The 17808-nt window shown below is 38.9% G+C and overlaps 1 protein-coding gene across 4 annotated transcripts in view; it reads left to right on the top strand.

Moving 5' to 3' along the window:
• The window catches only part of RIC1 (RIC1 homolog, RAB6A GEF complex partner 1), a 167890-nt gene that overhangs the window by 131375 nt on the left and 18707 nt on the right, over nucleotides 1–17808 (top strand). For all 4 annotated transcript variants that reach the window (XM_033237263.1, XM_033237261.1, XM_033237265.1 and 1 more), the window contains 5 exons: nucleotides 2404–2442; nucleotides 2742–2852; nucleotides 4057–4146; nucleotides 5430–5590; nucleotides 6518–6656. In XM_033237263.1, the coding sequence (XP_033093154.1) occupies nucleotides 2404–2442; nucleotides 2742–2852; nucleotides 4057–4146; nucleotides 5430–5590; nucleotides 6518–6656 (540 nt within the window). The remainder of the gene's footprint in view (nucleotides 1–2403; nucleotides 2443–2741; nucleotides 2853–4056; nucleotides 4147–5429; nucleotides 5591–6517; nucleotides 6657–17808) is intronic.

A 17808-nucleotide genomic window follows, 5' to 3' on the forward strand; every position in this document is an offset into this window, starting at 1 on the left:
CTTCTGCCATCTCCTGTTCTCAATATTAGAGGTAGAGCTCAGAGTTCAGATGACACATAGATCAATAAAGTTGACCTACTGGAGAAAATACATAGTATCTTTAGACAGAAAACTGCATGAAAAATAAAGCTTCGTTCTAAACTTAACACCTTAAGTTTTTAAAATAAATCATTTGTGGCACTTCATAGATTTTTACAGAATAAATTGTTTTCTCTTATAGATACTGATCATAGTGTGATCATTTGATAAGATTTAACTTTGGTTATTAGAAACTCTTTGTGTTAGAATCCACTTTGCAGTAAGATCCCAGCTCCTCCATTACCCAACCACACATTTCATAAGTACTCATGAAATACCAAGGTTTGAGGGAGGTGAGGATTCCTTTTAGTGCCATGGGTGATTGGCACAGTTATACTCAGGTACATCCTCCTGCTGTGAGTGACTGCTGAAAAAAGTTGAAAATGCTTTCAACTTTTATTTCACCACCCAATCATTACCTTAAGTGTACCATTATTTGGAACTAATTTTACCCATCATAGTGATTTTTTTGGGGGTGGGGGGGTGCGGGGAGACAGAGTCTCACTTTGTTGCCCAGGCTGGAGTGCAATTGCGCAATCTCGGCTCACTGCAACCTCCGCCTCCCAGGTTCAAGTGATTCTCCTACCTCAGCTTCCCGAGTAGCTGGGATTACAGGCACCTGCCATCATGCCCGGCTAATTTTTGTATTTTTAGTAGAGACAGGGTTTCACCATGCTGGCCGGGCTGGTCTCAAAACTCCTGACCTCAGGCAATCTGCCCGCCTCGGCCTCCTAAAGTGCTGATATTACAGGCGTGAGCCACTGCACCTGGCCCATGGTGAATTTTATTAATTTATTAAGCTACTGATTTAGTTGGATTTTAAGTTGACTCAAGTCAACTTAATAAGTAAAGTATAACAAATAATAAGTAGTAAGTAAAGCACTTGATTAAGTGAAGTGTAACAAATAGTTCTATCAAATTTTTTCAAGGTTAATACAGATGTGTAGAGCATATTGCTTTTACTTAATTTTTATTCTGTCTTCACATTACACAAACAATCTTACTGGGTTTGATTGCAGTTGACTTCGCTTTTTAATTTGGCATTTAGTTTTTAAATATGTGACAACTCTTCTTAGAGTAAAATGAAAATAAATTTGAACAAATTGAAGCTTTTCTTACTCCAAGAACAGAAGACTCTTTTTTTGTTCGGTTCTGTTAATTCTCGCCCTGCTCCAGCATGTGCTCATGAAAACCAATCAGCAGGCTAGAGAGATCAGTCTCATTAAAACAAAAATTTACTTAATGTACATTGATATCCCGTATCAATTATTTAAATTGAAAGGTGTTTTTCGGATGATACAAAGACACCATGTTCAAAGTGTAAGACAAACAACGTGGAAAAATTAACCCCTTTTCTTGCAGATAGAGTTAATATTTGTAATATATTAAAAGTTCTTGTAGATAAGTCAAATTCCCCAATAGAAAAATAATAGCTTACATACACTCTTTCATGTATATATATATATGTTTAAAGATAGAATAAAAGCTACCAGTGGTTGTCCCTAAACAACAGAGAACTTCTTCATTTTGTCAATTTTTATATTGTATAATTTTATAAGCTTTTTTTTTTTTTGAGACAGTTTCACTTTTGTTGCCCAGGCTGAAGTGCAGTGGCGTGATCTTGGCTCACTGACTGCAACCCCTGCCTCCCTAGTTCAAGCGATTCTCCTGCCTTAGTCTCCCATGTGGTTGGGATTACAGGCATGCGCCACCATGTACAGTTAGTTTTGTATTTTTAGTAGAGGTGGGATTTTGCCATGTTGGTCAGGCTGGTCACAAACTCCTGACCTCAGGTGATCCACCTGCCTCGGCCTCCCAAAGTGCTGGGATTACAGCGTGAGCAGCCCCACCTGGCCTGAGCATTGCTTTTTTAATCAGAAAAGTGTAAAAGTAATAAAAATATTTCCATTAAAAACCAGAACTTTTTCTGAGGCTGTAATTGTATTAGATTAGGTTGTTTTGGAATAGTTTATATCAGCAAACCCAAACTGTTCATCTGCACAATTCATAGCTGCCCTCATGAGTGCCTTCTCTGAAAATCTCTTGTCAGTCCGTATTGAATTCAATATTTAAAACAAACAGAAACATCGTAAAGGGTAAGGGGCAGGGAGAGGAAAGTCTGGTGCCTAGAAACATGAAATAACAAACATAAGATGTAAAACACTGATTCATATACAAATGGTGAATTCCAAGTGCTCTGCTACCAACTGGGGGGGGCACCTTAAACATTGTTCAGGAAGATGAATCTTATATTGTGATAACTTAATGCTTTAAGTTTAAATATATTTCATATGTTTTACCAAACTGATGTGTTATTTTCTATAGATTTCCAGCACCTATCTAGAGAGCAATTGGCCTATACGGGTGAGTTGTTACTTTGTTGGTGTTAACTTTTGTTGGCTAGCATTTGCTGCAAGAGGCATTCTGGGAAGAGCCCTTCAGTGGGTGTATTGAGAAAAATAAAACACTTGATCTATTGTAACATTGCTAGTATATTAACATCTATAATTTTGTCAGCTATAACTGAATATTTGGATTTTAAAATATTTAATTAGCAAACATTTATTAATAGTCTATTTGCCTGACACAATACTAAGCTCTTTATGCCTAATAAAGTATATAGGTTTACAAGGAAAAGTTCTTATTTTTTTTTTTTCAAACAGTTTTCAGCTATTGATAAGCTTGGACAGAATATTGCTGTGGTTGGCAAGTTTGGTTTTGCACATTACTCTTTACTCACCAAAAAATGGAAACTTTTTGGAAACATTACCCAGGTTAGTCTTTTTTGAGATTAAAAACCTATTTCCCAAAGTGTAAGAGAACTACAATATGAAATAGCTATAAAGTTTATCACTAAGTAATTCTGGTTACTTATTAAAAATAAGGAAAATCAGATACTAAAAAGTGATATTGAATAATGTCTAAGATTTGATTTTGATAAAATACTTGCTATTTTATAAAGGATCTTGTGTTGAAATAGTTGGTTTATTTTTAATTCTTGTTAAGATCGGTAACTATAATTCTTTAGCCTAAGGATTTATTCTTACATTCCAGCTTGAGTTTATCTAATGTGATCAGAATAGATTTCCACAGAATTTGAGATCATTCCCTGCCTGTTCTGTGTGTGATGCATATGGGATAGTGAGCGTATGTGTGTGTGTGTGTGTGTATGTGTATACGTATGTACATACATGCATGCAGTTGGAAGAGAAGGAAATCAATACTTAAGTGCCTATTGTGTGTCAGGCATTTTAAGGCACTTTCATATATGTTACCTTACTCATCTGCATAGCAACCCAATGAAGGCACTACTGTTACTCATCTTTCAGTGTAAACACACACACACACACACACACACATACACAAAACTAGGATTCAATTACTCATCTGATAAGTGATTAAGCCAGAATTTATACCAAGCCCTACTGGGTGTTGGAATGATGATGCTATATAGCACCCACTTATTTTTAATGGTATATTTGCCTTCTTAAAGAAATATTTATTTTTATAAACAGGATATGGATCATTATTAATAAAGGCTCTAGAGTTATCACTGGAGAGGGAGAGTAGAACAGAATAATTTGATCTTTGGCTGGGCGCGGTGGCTCACGCCTGTAATCCCAGCACTTTGGGAGGCTGAAGCGGGCAGATCACTTGAGGCCAGGAGTCCAAGACCAGCCTGGCCAACATGGTGAAACCCCGTCCTTACAAAATATACAAAAATTAGCTAGGTGTGTTGGTGCATGCTTGTAATCCCAGCTACTTGGGATGCGGCTGAGACATGAGAATTGCTTGAACCCAGGAGGCAGAGGTTGCAGGGAGCTGAGATTGAGCCAGTGCACACCAGCATGGGTGACAGAGTGAGACTGTCTCAAAAAATAATAATTTAAGCTTTGGGTAAGAATTTTTATAAATATATTACTTTGTTACAATTTCTGGTAGCATAAGGTAAATTTTTAAAAAATTTTTTATTTTAAGGAGCAAAATATGATCGTGACAGGTGGCTTAGCCTGGTGGAATGATTTTATGGTCCTTGCATGTTATAACATAAATGACCGTCAAGAAGAGGTACGTTTTTTTCTCTCAGAAATAACAGATTTTTATATTTTAAAGCTATTAAGCATGATTTAATTTTATATAGAAAATAGTCTATTGAAAACTGAACAAAACATTTTATCTTTTAATAAAAAATGTAGCTTCTTTTAGCTAGTGGGATTTTCTTTTCAGGTTACTACTTTAAAAAATTTTTAAGTGACAACTGAGACTTCTAAGATAACCTTTTCTAAAGATTTTAGCTGTCAGACATTCTCTATGGAGTTTGAAAATAAAGAGTTAAAAGCAAAAAATTTCATGATATAAGAACAGCTGTCCTCAGAGATAGATTTATTTAGTTACTGATTTACAGTAACCCCTCCTTAACTATGGGGGATACATTCCAAGACCATCACTGGATGCCTGAAACTGTTAATAGTACTGAACCCTATATAGCACTACCTTTTTTTCCCATACATACATACCTATGATAAAGTTTAATTTGTAAGAGATTAATAATGACTAATAATAAAACAATTATGACAGTATATTGTAATAAAAGTTATATGAATGTGGTCTCTCAGAATATCTTAGTATACTGTACTCACCTATTTTCAGACCATGGTTGACTGTAGATAACTGAAACTGTGGCGAGCAAAACCTATTGGATAAGGGAGACTACTGTATCTGGTTTTTTGTTTGTTTCGAGAAACTGCTGGTCTCATGATGTATCAGGTCTAAATCTGCAGGTCTAGACCAGGTGCAGTGGCTCACGCCTGTAATCCAAGCACTTTGGGAGGCTGAGGAGGGTGGATCACCTGAGGTCAGGAGTTCAAGACCAGCCTGGCCAACATTGTGAAACCCCGTCTCTACTGAAAATGCAAAAATTAGCCGGGCGTGGTGGCACACCCCTGTAATCCCAGCTACTTGGGAGGCTGAGGTGGCAGAATTGCTTGAACCCAGAAGGCGGAAGGTGCAGTGAGCTGAGATCATGCCACTGCATTCCAGCCTGGGCAACAGAGTGAGACCCCGCCTTTAAATAATAAATAAATAAATAAATAAATAAAGCAGGTCTAACAGGAATATTTTATAATAGTACATTCAGTTTTGATCACTTCATTCTTTGCTTATTCATAGAATGAGCCTAGTCTGCAAAAATATATAAGCATAATCCATTTATTGTTAAAGCTTAGATCTTTTAACTCTTGTTACTAAAAAAAAAAAAAAAGTCAGAAGATAAAAACAGCATGTTTAAAGTATTTGGTCATCCCTAGTAGTTATCTTGTTTTTATAATTTTCTTTATTTTTGTTTTCTTCAGCTTAGAGTATACTTGCGAACATCAAATCTGGACAATGCCTTTGCTCATGTCACCAAAGCACAAGCAGAAACATTACTGCTTAGTGTCTTCCAGGACATGGTAATAGTATTTAGAGCAGACTGTTCAATATGCCTTTACAGTATTGAAAGAAAATCTGATGGGTAAGTATCTGGCATATGAGAAGTCACTTTTTGCTCCTATTTATCACGTTTTCCTTTTGTAGTTTTTATTTTCTCAAAACAGTTATTCCACTTTTATATTCAATCTCGTTTTTGTTAGAAGTAAAAAAAGCAAGTTTTAATTAGTGATATTGATATAATAGCTAAGAAAAAAGAAATATCCTACACTAACTTCTTTAGCTTATCTTCCTGGAGTCATTTGAAAAAAAAATCTAGTTTGGGATGAGGTTAAACCCTTAGATACTAAATTTTTTTCACGACCTTGAAAATAAATGGTTACTGACTCTCCTAGTGCTCCCGATACTTGGTGGGAATTTGAAGGAGTTCCATAACTTTAAGACTGTAGGAAGCATGTTCTTAGCAAACTGACTTATATTTCCACTGAGCTAGATGGCTATAGTCTGGGGCAGAAAAAAAATCATCAGTGTTGTTGCTGCTGCATGTTGCCTTATATTTGTGTTGGCATCTGGTCTACTTGCAACATATTTAGACCACACGTCTTGAGTTCTCTTTTTGTTCTCAGAGGTTAATAGAAGTATGTATTTACTGAAACAGCACAGTGATTGAGGAGTAATGCAAGATAAAAATTAAGACATCTCACTAGCCTCAGTGATTGAACCGTCATTCTTTCTCAATCAACTAGTTTTTTCCACTTAAATATTTGTATTCCTATAGCTTCTTCCCTAGTTTTCGTCTTCCCTCCTATTTGTTACTCCCTTTCTTTCTCTCTCATCCCCATGTATGTTCCCTGGTTCCCCTCAACCTTGCCAACTTCCTGATCGAAGGATATATGGGGAGAAGATGATAGGTAGAAGACATCTGAGTCTTCCATAAGCATGAAGTCTAATACCATTACTAGTGGAAAAGAAAGAAAATCTCGTTAGCATTGTTGTTGTTTTGTTTTTACAGTCCAAATACTACTGCTGGTATTCAAGTTCTTCAGGAGGTTTCCATGTCACGCTACATTCCTCATCCTTTCCTGGTAGTATCTGTCACTCTGACATCAGTGAGTACAGAGAATGGAATCACCTTGAAAATGCCACAGCAGGTACCATTCCATTATCAAAGCTCTTTGGAGTTTACGTCTCAGTTTTTGGTATTCGAGTCCATATTAGGCACTATGTGTTCAGCAAATAAATACCAAGTGTCTAAAATGTACCTTATATGAGGATGCTGGGTTGCAGTGGCAAATTAAAAAGACATGCTTTCTGCTCAGGCATTAAATAAATAATTACATACATAATGAATTGTTCCTGTTATGTGTACCAAAAAGTAGTATACATTACTGTGAGAGCATATAACAAAAACCTATTATAATCTGAATAATCAGAGATTTCTGTATCATTTAAATTAAAACCAGAAGAATAAGTAGAGTTTATCTAAGTTAAAAGGGGATGGATTTTCAGGTGGAAGGAACGGTAGTGCAGAGGCCCATAGACAAGAGAGAACATGACACACTCAGGGAATTGGAAGAATTTTACAGTGACTGGGACATGGAAATTGAAAGAGGATATAAGTCTTGTAGATAATATTGATAAATTTAGACTTTAAAGTGTTTTAAGGTAGATATTATTAGATCTAACCTTTAGTAAGACAAAACTACTGTAGGGAGAGCAACTGGGAGGTCATTGTAATGATCTAGGTCAGTGGTGTTCATAGTCTGAACTTGGGCAGTGAAAAAGGATATGGAAAGAAGTAGAATTGAGTACAGAATAGCAGGGGCTTTCTAATTAGTTAATTATGAGGAAAGAGAAAGTATAATCCCATAGTTTCTGGGTAAAGTAACACGGCAGTAGGGTGACCAGGACCCACGTTGCATAACTTCCTATTTCAGTGGTTTGTAAACTTTGTGTCAACTGGGAACTTACTGTCAGAGGAAAATTCTATGTAGATTTATTTGTCATCCCTGTCTGCCCAGTCTGACTTTTACTTCCTATCGAGGCACTTCTGTCAAACCTCAACACTCCATAAAATAATTAGAAAACAGTGCAGTAGACTATCCAGTTATGGGGAATGTAATATTACTTATATGAATCTAAAATCGATTTTATTACATTTTATCTCAGTTCTCTATTCTTTGTAACAAGACATTGTAAAAGCTATTCCCTCTTCCACATGATGACTCCTGAAATATTTGCAGACAGTTATCATTCCTTGGCTTCTCCTTCTCTCCTCAAACCTCTCTGTCTTCTTATCTGCATGCTAAATACTTCCATATCTCCAACTATTTCATGTGATGTTTGTTCTAGACCCCTTAACCATCTTGGTCTCCCTTCTTCTTTTTTTTTTTCCTTTTTTCCTTTTTTCCTTTTTTTTTTTTTTGATTTTTTTTTTATTATACTTTAAGTTCTAGGGTACATGTCCATAACGTGCAGGTTTGTTACATATGTATACTTGTGCCATGTTGGTGTGCTGCACCCATCAACTCGTCAGCACCCATCAATTTGTCATTTATATCAGGTATAACTCCCAATGCAATCCCTCCCCCCCCATGATAGGCCCCGATGTGTGATGTTCCCCTTCCCGAGTCCAAGTGATCTCATTGTTCAGTTCCCACCTATGAGTGAGAACATGCGGTGTTTGGTTTTCTGTTCTTGTGATAGTTTGCTAAGAATGGTGGGTTTCCAGCTGCATCCATGTCCCTACAAAGGACGCAAACTCATCCTTTTTTATGGCTGCATAATATTCCATGGTGTATATGTGCCACATTTTCTTAATCCAGTCTGTCACAGATGGACATTTGGGTTGATTCCAAGTCTTTGCTATTGTGAATAGTGCCGCAGTAAACATACGTGTGCATGTGTCTTTATAGCAGCATGATTTATAATCCTTTGGGTATATACCCAGTAGTGGGATGGCTGGGTCATATGGTACATCTAGTTCTAGCTCCTTGAGGAGTTGCCATACTGTTTTCCATAATGGTTGAACTAGTTTACAGTCCCACCAACAGTGTAAAAGTGTTCCTATTTCTCCACATCCTCTCCAGCACCTGTTGTTTCCTGACTTTTTAATGATTGCCATTCTAACTGGTGTGAGATGGTATCTCATTGTGGTTTTGATTTGCATTTCTCTGATGGCCAGTGATGATGAGCATTTTTTCATGTGTCTGTTGGCTGTATGAATGTCTTCTTTTGAGAAATGTCTGTTCATATCCTTTCCCCACTTTTTGATGGGGTTGTTTGTTTTTTTTCTTGTAAATTTGTTTGAGTTCTTTGTAGATTCTGGATATTAGCCCTTTGTCAGATGAGTAGATTGCAAAAATTTTCTCCCATTCTGTAGGTTGCCTGTTCACTCTGATGGTAGTTTCTTTTGCTGTGCAGAAGCTCTTTAGTTTAATTAGATCCCATTTGTCAATTTTGGCTTTTGCTGCCGTTGCTTTTGCTGTTTTAGACATGAAGTCCTTGCCCATGCCTATGTCCTGAATGGTACTACCTAGGTTTTCTTCTAGGGTTTTTATGGTATTAGGTCTAACATTTAAGTCTCTAATCCATCTTGAATTAATTTTCGTATAAGGAGTAAGGAAAGGATCCAGTTTCAGCTTTCTACTTATGGCTAGCCAATTTTCCCAGCACCATTTATTAAATAGGGAGTCCTTTCCCCATTTCTTGTTTCTCTCAGGTTGGTCAAAGATCAGATGGCTGTAGATATGTGGTATTATTTCTGAGGACTCTGTTCTGTTCCATTGGTCTATATCTCTGTTTTGGTACCAGTACCATGCTGTTTTGGTTACTGTAGCCTTGTAGTATAGTTTGAAGTCAGGTAGCATGATGCCTCCAGCTTTGTTCTTTTGACTTAGGATTGTCTTGGCAATGCGGGCTCTTTTTTGGTTCCATATGAACTTTAAAGCCGTTTTTTCCAATTCTGTGAAGAAACTCATTGGTAGCTTGATGGGGATGGCATTGAATCTATAAATACCTTGGGCAGTATGGCCATTTTCACGATATTGATTCTTCCTATCCATGAGCATGGTATGTTCTTCCATTTGTTAGTGTCCTCTTTTATTTCACTGAGCAGTGGTTTGTAGTTCTCCTTGAAGAGGTCCTTTACATCCCTTGTAAGTTGGATTCCTAGGTATTTTATTCTCTTTGAAGCAATTGTGAATGGAAGTTCATTCATGATTTGGCTCTCTGTCTGTTAGTGGTGTATAAGAATGCTTGTGATTTTTGCACATTGATTTTGTATCCTGAGACTTTGCTGAAGTTGCTTATCAGCTTAAGGAGATTTTGGGCTGAGACAACGGGGTTTTCTAAATATACAATCATGTCATCTGCAAACAGGGACAATTTGACTTCTTCTTTTCCTAACTGGATACCCTTGATTTCTTTCTCTTGCCTGATTGCCCTAGCCAGAACTTCCAACACTGTGTTGAATAGGAGTGGTGAGAGAGGGCATCCCTGTCTTGTGCCAGTTTTCAAAGGGAATTTTTCCAGTTTTTGCCCATTCAGTATGATATTGGCTGTGGGTTTGTCATAAATAGCTCTTATTATTTTGAGGTACGCTCCATCAATACCGAATTTATTGAGCGTTTTTAGCATGAAGGGCTGTTGAATTTTGTCAAAAGCCTTTTCTGCATCTATTGAGATAATCATGTGGTTCTTGTCTTTGGTTCTGTTTATATGCTGGATTACGTTTATTGATTTGCGAATGTTGAACCAGCCTTGCATCCCAGGGATGAAGCCCACTTGATCATGGTGGATAAGCTTTTTGATGTGCTGCTGAATCGGTTTGCCAGTATTTTATTGAGGATTTTTGCATCGATGTTCATCAGGGATATTGGTCTAAAATTTTCTTTTTTTGTTGTGTCTCTGCCAGGCTTTGGTATCAGGATGATGTTGGCCTCATAAAATGAGTTCGGGAGGATTCCCTCTTTTTCAATTGATTGGAATAGTTTCAGAAGGAATGGTACCAGCTCCTCTTTGTACCTCTGGTAGAGTTCAGCTGTGAATCCATCTGGTCCTGGACTTTTTTTGGTTGGTAGGCTATTAATTATTGCCTCAATTTCAGAGCCTGCTATTGGTCTATTCAGGGATTCAACTTCTTCCTGGTTTAGTCTTGGAAGAGTGTAAGTGTCCAGGATATTATCCATTTCTTCTAGATTTTCTAGTTGATTTGCGTAGAGGTGTTTATAGTATTCTCTGATGGTAGTTTGTGTTTCTGTGGGGTCCGTGGTGATATCCCCTTTATCATTTTTTATTGCGTCTATTTGATTCTTCTCTCTTTTCTTCTTTATTAGTCTTGCTAGCGGTCTGTCAATTTTGTTGATTTTTTCAAAAAACCAACTCCTGGATTCATTGATTTTTTGGAGGGTTTTTTGTGTGTCTATCTCCTTCAGTTCTGCTCTTCTTAGTTATTTCTTGCCTTCTGCTAGCTTTTGAATGTGTTTGCTCTTGCTTCTCCAGTTCTTTCAATTGTGATGTTAGAGTGTCCATTTTAGATCTTTCCAGCTTTCTCTTGTGGGCATTTAGTGCTATAAATTTCCCTCTACACACTGCTTTAAATGTGTCCCAGAGATTCTGGTAAGTTGTATCTTTGTTCTCATTGGTTTCCAAGAACATCTTTATTTCTGCCTTCATTTCGTTATGTACCCAGTAGTCATTAAGGAGCAGGTTGTTCAGTTTCCATGTAGTTGAGCGGTTTTGATTGAGTTTCTTAGTCCTGAGTTCTAGTTTGATTGCACTGTGGTCTGAGAGACAGTTTGTTATAATTTCTGTTCTTGTACATTTGCTAAGGAGTGCTTTACTTCCAATTATGTGGTCAATTTTGGAATAAGTGCGATGTGGTGCTGAGAAGAATGTATATTCTGTTGATTTGGGGTGGAGAGTTCTGTAGATGTCTATTAGGGCCGCTTGGTGCAGAGATGAGTTCAATTCCTGGATATCCTTGTTAACTTTCTGTCTCGTTGATCTGTCTAATGTTGACAGTGGAGTGTTGAAGTCTCCCATTCTTATTGTATGGGAGTCTAAGTCTCTTTGTAAGTCTCTAAGGACTTGCTTTATGAATTTGGGTGCTCCTGTATTGGGTGCATATATATTTCGGATAGTTAGCTCTTCCTGTTGAATTGATCCCTTTACCATTATGTAATGGCCTTCTTTGTCTCTTTTGATCTTTGATGGTTTAAAGTCTATTTTATCAGAGACTAGGATTGCAACCCCTGCTTTTTTTTGTTCTCCATTTGCTTGGTAGATCTTCCTGCATCCCTTTATTTTGAGCCTATGCATGTCTCTGCATGTGAGATGGGTCTCCTGAATACAGCAGACTGATGGGTCTTGCCTCTTTATCCAGTTTGCCAGTCTTTGTCTTTTAATTGGAGCATTTAGTCCATTAATATTTAAGGTTAATATTGTTATGTGTGAACTTGATCCTGCCATTATGATATTAACTGGTTTTTTTGCTCGTTAGTTGATGCAGTTCCTTCCTAGCCTCGATGGTCTTTACATTTTGGCATGTTTTTGCAATGGCTGGTACCGGTTGTTCCTTTCCATGTTTAGGGCTTCCTTCAGGGTCTCTTGTAAGGCAGGCCTGGTGGTGACAAAATCTCTAAGCATTTGCTTATCTGTAAAGGATTTTATTTCTCCTTCACTGATGAAACTTAGTTTGGCTCGATATGAAATTCTGGGTTTAAAATTCTTTTCTTTAAGAATGTTGAATATTGGCCCCCACTCTCTTCTGGCTTGTAGAGTTTCTGCCGAGAGGTCTGCTGTTAGTCTGATGGGCTTCCCTTTGTGGGTAACCCGACCTTTGTCTCTGGCTGCCCTTAAGATTTTTTCCTTCATTTCAACTTTGGTGAATCTGGCAATTATGTGTCTTGGAGTTACTCTTCTCGAGGAGTATCTTTGTGGTGTTCTCTGTATTTCCTGAATTTGAATGTTGGCCTGCCCTACTAGGTTGGGGAAGTTCTCCTGGATGATATCCTGAAGAGTGTTTTCCAACTTGGTTCCATTTTCCCCCTCACTTTCAGGCACCCCAATCAGACGTAGATTTGGTCTTTTTACATAATCCTATACTTCTTGCCAGCTTTGTTCATTTATTTTTCTTCTTTTTTCTTTTTGGTTTCTCTTCTCGCTTCATTTCATTCATTTGATCCTCAATCGCTGATACTCTTTCTTCCAGTTGATCGAGTCGGTTACTGAAGCTTGTGCGTTTGTCACGTATTTCTCGTGTCATGGTTTTCATCTCTGTCATTTCATTTATGACCTTCTCTGCATTAATTATTCTAGCTCTCAATTCTTCCACTCTTTTTTCAAGATTTTTAGTTTCTTTGCGCTGGGTACGTAATTCCTCCTTTAGCTCTGAGAAGTTTGATGGACTGAAGCCTTCTTCTCTCATCTCGTCAAAGTCATTCTCTGACCAGCTTTGATCCGTTGCTGGCGATGAGCTGCGCTCCTTTGCAGGGGGAGATGCGCTCTTATTTTTTGAATTTCCAGCTTTTCTGCCCTGCTTCTTCCCCATCTTTGTGGTTTTATCTGCCTCTGGTCTTTGGTGATGGTGACGTACTGATGGGGTTTTGGTATAGGTGTCCTTCTGTTTGATAGTTTTCCTTCTAATAGTCAGGACCCTCAGCTGTAGGTCTGTTGGAGATTGCTTGAGGTCCACTCCAGACCCTGTTTGCCTGGGTTATCAGCAGCAGAGGTTGCAGAAGATAGAATATTGCTGAACAGCGAGTGTACCTGTCTGATTCTTACTTTGGGAGCTTCCTCTCAGGGGTGTACTCCACCCTGTGAGGTGTGGGGTGTCAGACTGCCCCTAGTGGGGGATGTCTCCCAGTTAGGCTACTCAGGGGTCAGGGACCCACTTGAGCAGGCAGTCTGTCCGTTCTCAGATCTCAACCTCCGTGTTGGGAGATCCACTGCTCTCTTCAAAGCTGTCAGACAGAGTAGTTCGGGTCTGCACTGGCCTCTGCTGCTTTCCCTGTTGTTTTTTTAAGCTGCGCCCTGTCCCCAGAGGTGGAGTCTACAGAGACAGGCAGGTTTCCTTGAGCTGCTGTGAGCTCCACCCAGTTGGAGCTTCCCAGCGGCTTTGTTTACCTACTTAAGCCTCAGCAATGGCGGGCGCCCCTCCCCCAGTCTTGCTGCTGCCTTGCGGTTAGATTGCAGACTGCTGTGCTAGCAATGAGGGAGGCTCCTTGGCCGTGGGACCCTCCCGGCCAGGTGTGGTTATAATCTCCTGGTGTGCCCGTTTGCTTAAAGCGCAGTATTTGGGTGGGAATTACCCGATTTTCCAGGTGTTGGCTAGGAAAAGGGATTCCCTTCCCCCTTGCGCTTCCCAGGTGAGGCAATGCCTCGCCCTGCTTCAGCTCTCGCTGGTCGGGCTGCAGCAGCTGACCAGCACCGATTGTCCGGCACTCCCCAGTGAGATGACCCCAGTACCTCAGTTGAAAATGCAGAAATCACCGGTCTTCTGTGTCGCTCGCGCCGGGAGTTGGAGACTGGAGCTGTTCCTATTCGGCCATCTTGCTCCCACCCCCTTTTTTCTTTTTTTTAGACAGGGTCTCACTCTGTTGCCAGGCTGGAGTGCAGTGGCGCAATCTCAGCTCACTGCACCCTCTGCCTCCCACATTCAAGTGATTCTCCTGCCTCGGCCTCCCAAGTAGCTGGGACTACAGGTGGGTGCCACCATGCCCAGCTAATTTTTGTATATTTAATAGAGACAGGGATTCACCATGTTGGCCAGGATGGTCTCAATCTCTTGACCTCATGATCCGCTTACCTCGGCCTCCCAAAGTGCTGGGATTATAGGCGTGAGTGACCGTGCTCGGCCTTGGTCTCCCTTCTCGAGGTAAAATTGGTTTTCTCCTTTAAAATATAGTTCCCATTTCCTCTACAAATCATATTTAATGGTAACCAGTTAGTCCTAGTTGATAAGGGAATATACTGTTTTACAGAAGTTCAGATAAAAGGTGTGAAAAAGGCTGTGACAATTTAAAAATCATTTTGGAGTCCTGAGGAACTAATCAATCTTAGCATCACTAAAAATGGGAAAACCAGGTGTAGTATGCTTCTTGAGGTGATATAGCATGAAGTTCACAAGAATTATTGCCAGAAATCTTGAACCCAAATCAAATCAAGTGTACAGAGTCATCTTCCCTACCACAAGGAAGCAGAATACGAGACATTCTGTTGGACAGCTACAAATCACTAACGTGGGGGAAAAAGAAGCACATCTTCTAGATTAAATAAGATTTTGAAGCCATAAAAACCAAATGCAGTGGATAAAACTCATTTGTGAGGCAAATGTGATAATCACTACCCTACAGAACCAAGTCAGTAAGTTCATTTGTGTCTTCATTCAAACAAGCTATGAAAAGACACTGTTGAAACAATTAGGGATATTTAAATACTAATGGGGAGAGAAAGTAGGGAATAATTGTAAATTTTATTGGATGTGATACTAGCATTGTGGCTATGTAAGCAGATGCCCATATATTTTAGGAATGCATATTAAACATATAGAAGTAAAATGGGTAGCATATCTTACTTGAAAAATACTCTGAGAAAACTGAAAAAAAAAAAATAAGGGATGGATGGAGCACATAAGGCAAAATCTTGATAATTGTGAATCTGGATAATGGCAGTGTGGAAGTTCATTATACTATTCTCCCTACTTTTAATCATATTTAAAGTTTTCATATTTGAAAAAGGACTCATATATCCCAGATAGAGTAGGCAACCAGTGGCATCAGTAGTACTGAATACCATATTTAGAGAGGACCTTTCACAAAGAGAAGGTGCTTAATTTGGCTAGAGCAGATTAAGAGGTTAAAATTGACTGATTACCATAGAGGGAAAACAAAGAATGCTAGAGCAAAGTAAGTTTTGATTTAATACTAAAGTTAAAAAAAAAAAATAGTAGTAACAGTGAAAACTCTTCAACAGCAAGATAGTCTCTCCATGAGAGTGAGCTCCTGGCTACTGAAATTCTCATGGATAATCAACTGCCAGGGATTTTTTTAGGGTAAGAGATGGAGTTTGGGGTTCCTTCAAATTTAGGATTTTGAGCATACAGGTAGCCCTTGCTTTTTTCTGAAAGCTTTATTAAAAGTTGCCTGAGAGTGCTGTTGCAGTCTTCTTTAACATTATCAGAAAATGTTGAATGCTGAGATCGGATACTGATAATACCTACTCACTGAAGAAAAGAGAAGTGTACTTTTTTAATGAATTAGTATGAAATGTGGTGAAATCTACCATCTTAAAACTTAAGGTAATCATTATAAATATTACTCATATTGTGGTGAATTACAGTAAATGCCTTTAAGGTCTTTTGAAGTGTTTTAGTGTATGCCAATCCCAGTCATGCTGTTTTGCTGCAGGTGTTTGTGTCCTTTTGTTTTTTCCTCTGCTGTCTAGCTACATTTTACTGTTATCTAGGTGTCTGACTTTTCTAGTTCCCACACACCTAAATTCCATGTTCGCCTCTCATACCTCCAGATTACTTTCTGGATAGATACCCAATTTTTTTATGTAGTCATTTCTTTATACACAATTCCCTGTAGAATCTGAAAGCAGTAAGCAAGAGTAGTTTGTATAGCCAAGTATTTTGCAACTAGAATATATAGGGTGGCTGTTGTTTTCTTGATGAACCCTAAATGATACTGGCAGCTTAAATTAATCCAGCCAGCATGCAGCAAAGACTGGGACACAATCTCACAAGTTTTGAATAGTCATTCTTTCCTCCCTGAAATTCTTTCCTTCTGTTTATATAGCATATATAGCATTGTGCTTCCCTATTTCTCTTTTGTTTTCCAAAAGCTCAGGTGATGGCCTGCTGCTCTTTTTTCCCTGGCTACTGTGCCTGAGAAACATCTGTCTCCTTCGTTTACCAGCTTCACCTTTTTTTTTTTTTTTTTTTGAGATGGAGTCTTGCTTTGTCACCCAGGCTGGAGTGCAGTGGCGCGATCTTGGCTCACTGCAACCTCCGCCTCCCGGATTCAAGTGATTCTTCTGCCTCAGCCTTCTGAGTAGCTGGGATTACAGGCGCCTGCCACCATGCCTGGCTTATTTTGTATTTTTAGTAGAGACAGGGTTTCACCATATTGGCCAGGCTGGTCTCAAACTCCTGACCTCGTGATCCACCCGCCTTGGCCTCCCAGAGTGCTGGGATTACAGGTGTGAGCCACTGCGCTGGGCCTGGCCCAGCCTCACCTTTAACCTTCTGACGCTGGTACAGTCATCTCTGATTTAGTCATTGCTCACATTTTTACCTGGAAGTCTTAAGGTTTTTGTTTTTTTGTTTTTTTCAAATTAAATGAGCCAAAAAGAAAAAGGGAAAGTCTTTTGTTTTCCCTTCCCTAATTTCTCTTCCTACCTTCTATCAGTGATAATAACTTCAACTTCTCTAGCACCTCCGCCAACCTGGATATCGTCTATGGTTCTTCTCTTTCCTACCTTTCATGTCTAGGATAGCAGTAAGTTCTATTTTTTTTAACCAAAATTTTCCTTCCTCTTTACAGGTGGAAATGACTTGATATCTGAGATTCCTTTTAAAACAGGGCTGCTCAAAATTTAATGTGCATAATGGTTTAAGTTGGGTGATAGGGCTTAATAGGAAATCATTATACTAGGCTCTCTGAGGTTTGACTGAAATTTTTCATAATAAAAAGGCAGACTATTTCCTCATTTCTGAAGTCAACACCCGTGAAATTTGCCTCTCCTGAGTAACCTATCCTGATTAACTGATTTTTTAAATAACTGTCTTAATCAAGAGCCATAAGTAGTGGCTTCTTTCCTGCTGCTCTTTTACCTGGCTTTCTAAATCCTCCTTGAAGGTCTGTTACCATCCAGCTTTGTTCTCATAATGTCCCTAGTCTAGCCAGACTGTTCTCACTTTCCCGGTAGTTCCCTGTCTTCGTTTTCATTGCACACTTCTACCAACCCTTACTCTCCCACTTGTGTATGTCTTCCTCATCTGTCAGATTCCACTGCATCCTTTTAAATTTCCTGTAGTTATGGCAGCTAGATCACTGAAGTGATCTCTCATTTTGATAAACTTCTAAAGTTCTCTTAGTTTTTTCAGGATAATTCAACTCTGCCCTCAATCTTACGTCACTGGTGTTGTTCATTAATTGCATTATGTGTTAGGCTTTGTATCATCCTAGCCAGAAAGCTCCTTGTATTCCCACAGAGCCTAGCAGAATGGCTATACATAGTACAACCTCAATAAACATTGTGTTGTTTCATCTATAAACCTTATGGATTGGGGGGAGA

This window comes from Trachypithecus francoisi, unplaced genomic scaffold (assembly GCF_009764315.1).
Source record: "Trachypithecus francoisi isolate TF-2019V2 unplaced genomic scaffold, Tfra_2.0 Lachesis_group16, whole genome shotgun sequence".
NCBI lineage: Eukaryota > Metazoa > Chordata > Mammalia > Primates > Cercopithecidae > Trachypithecus > Trachypithecus francoisi.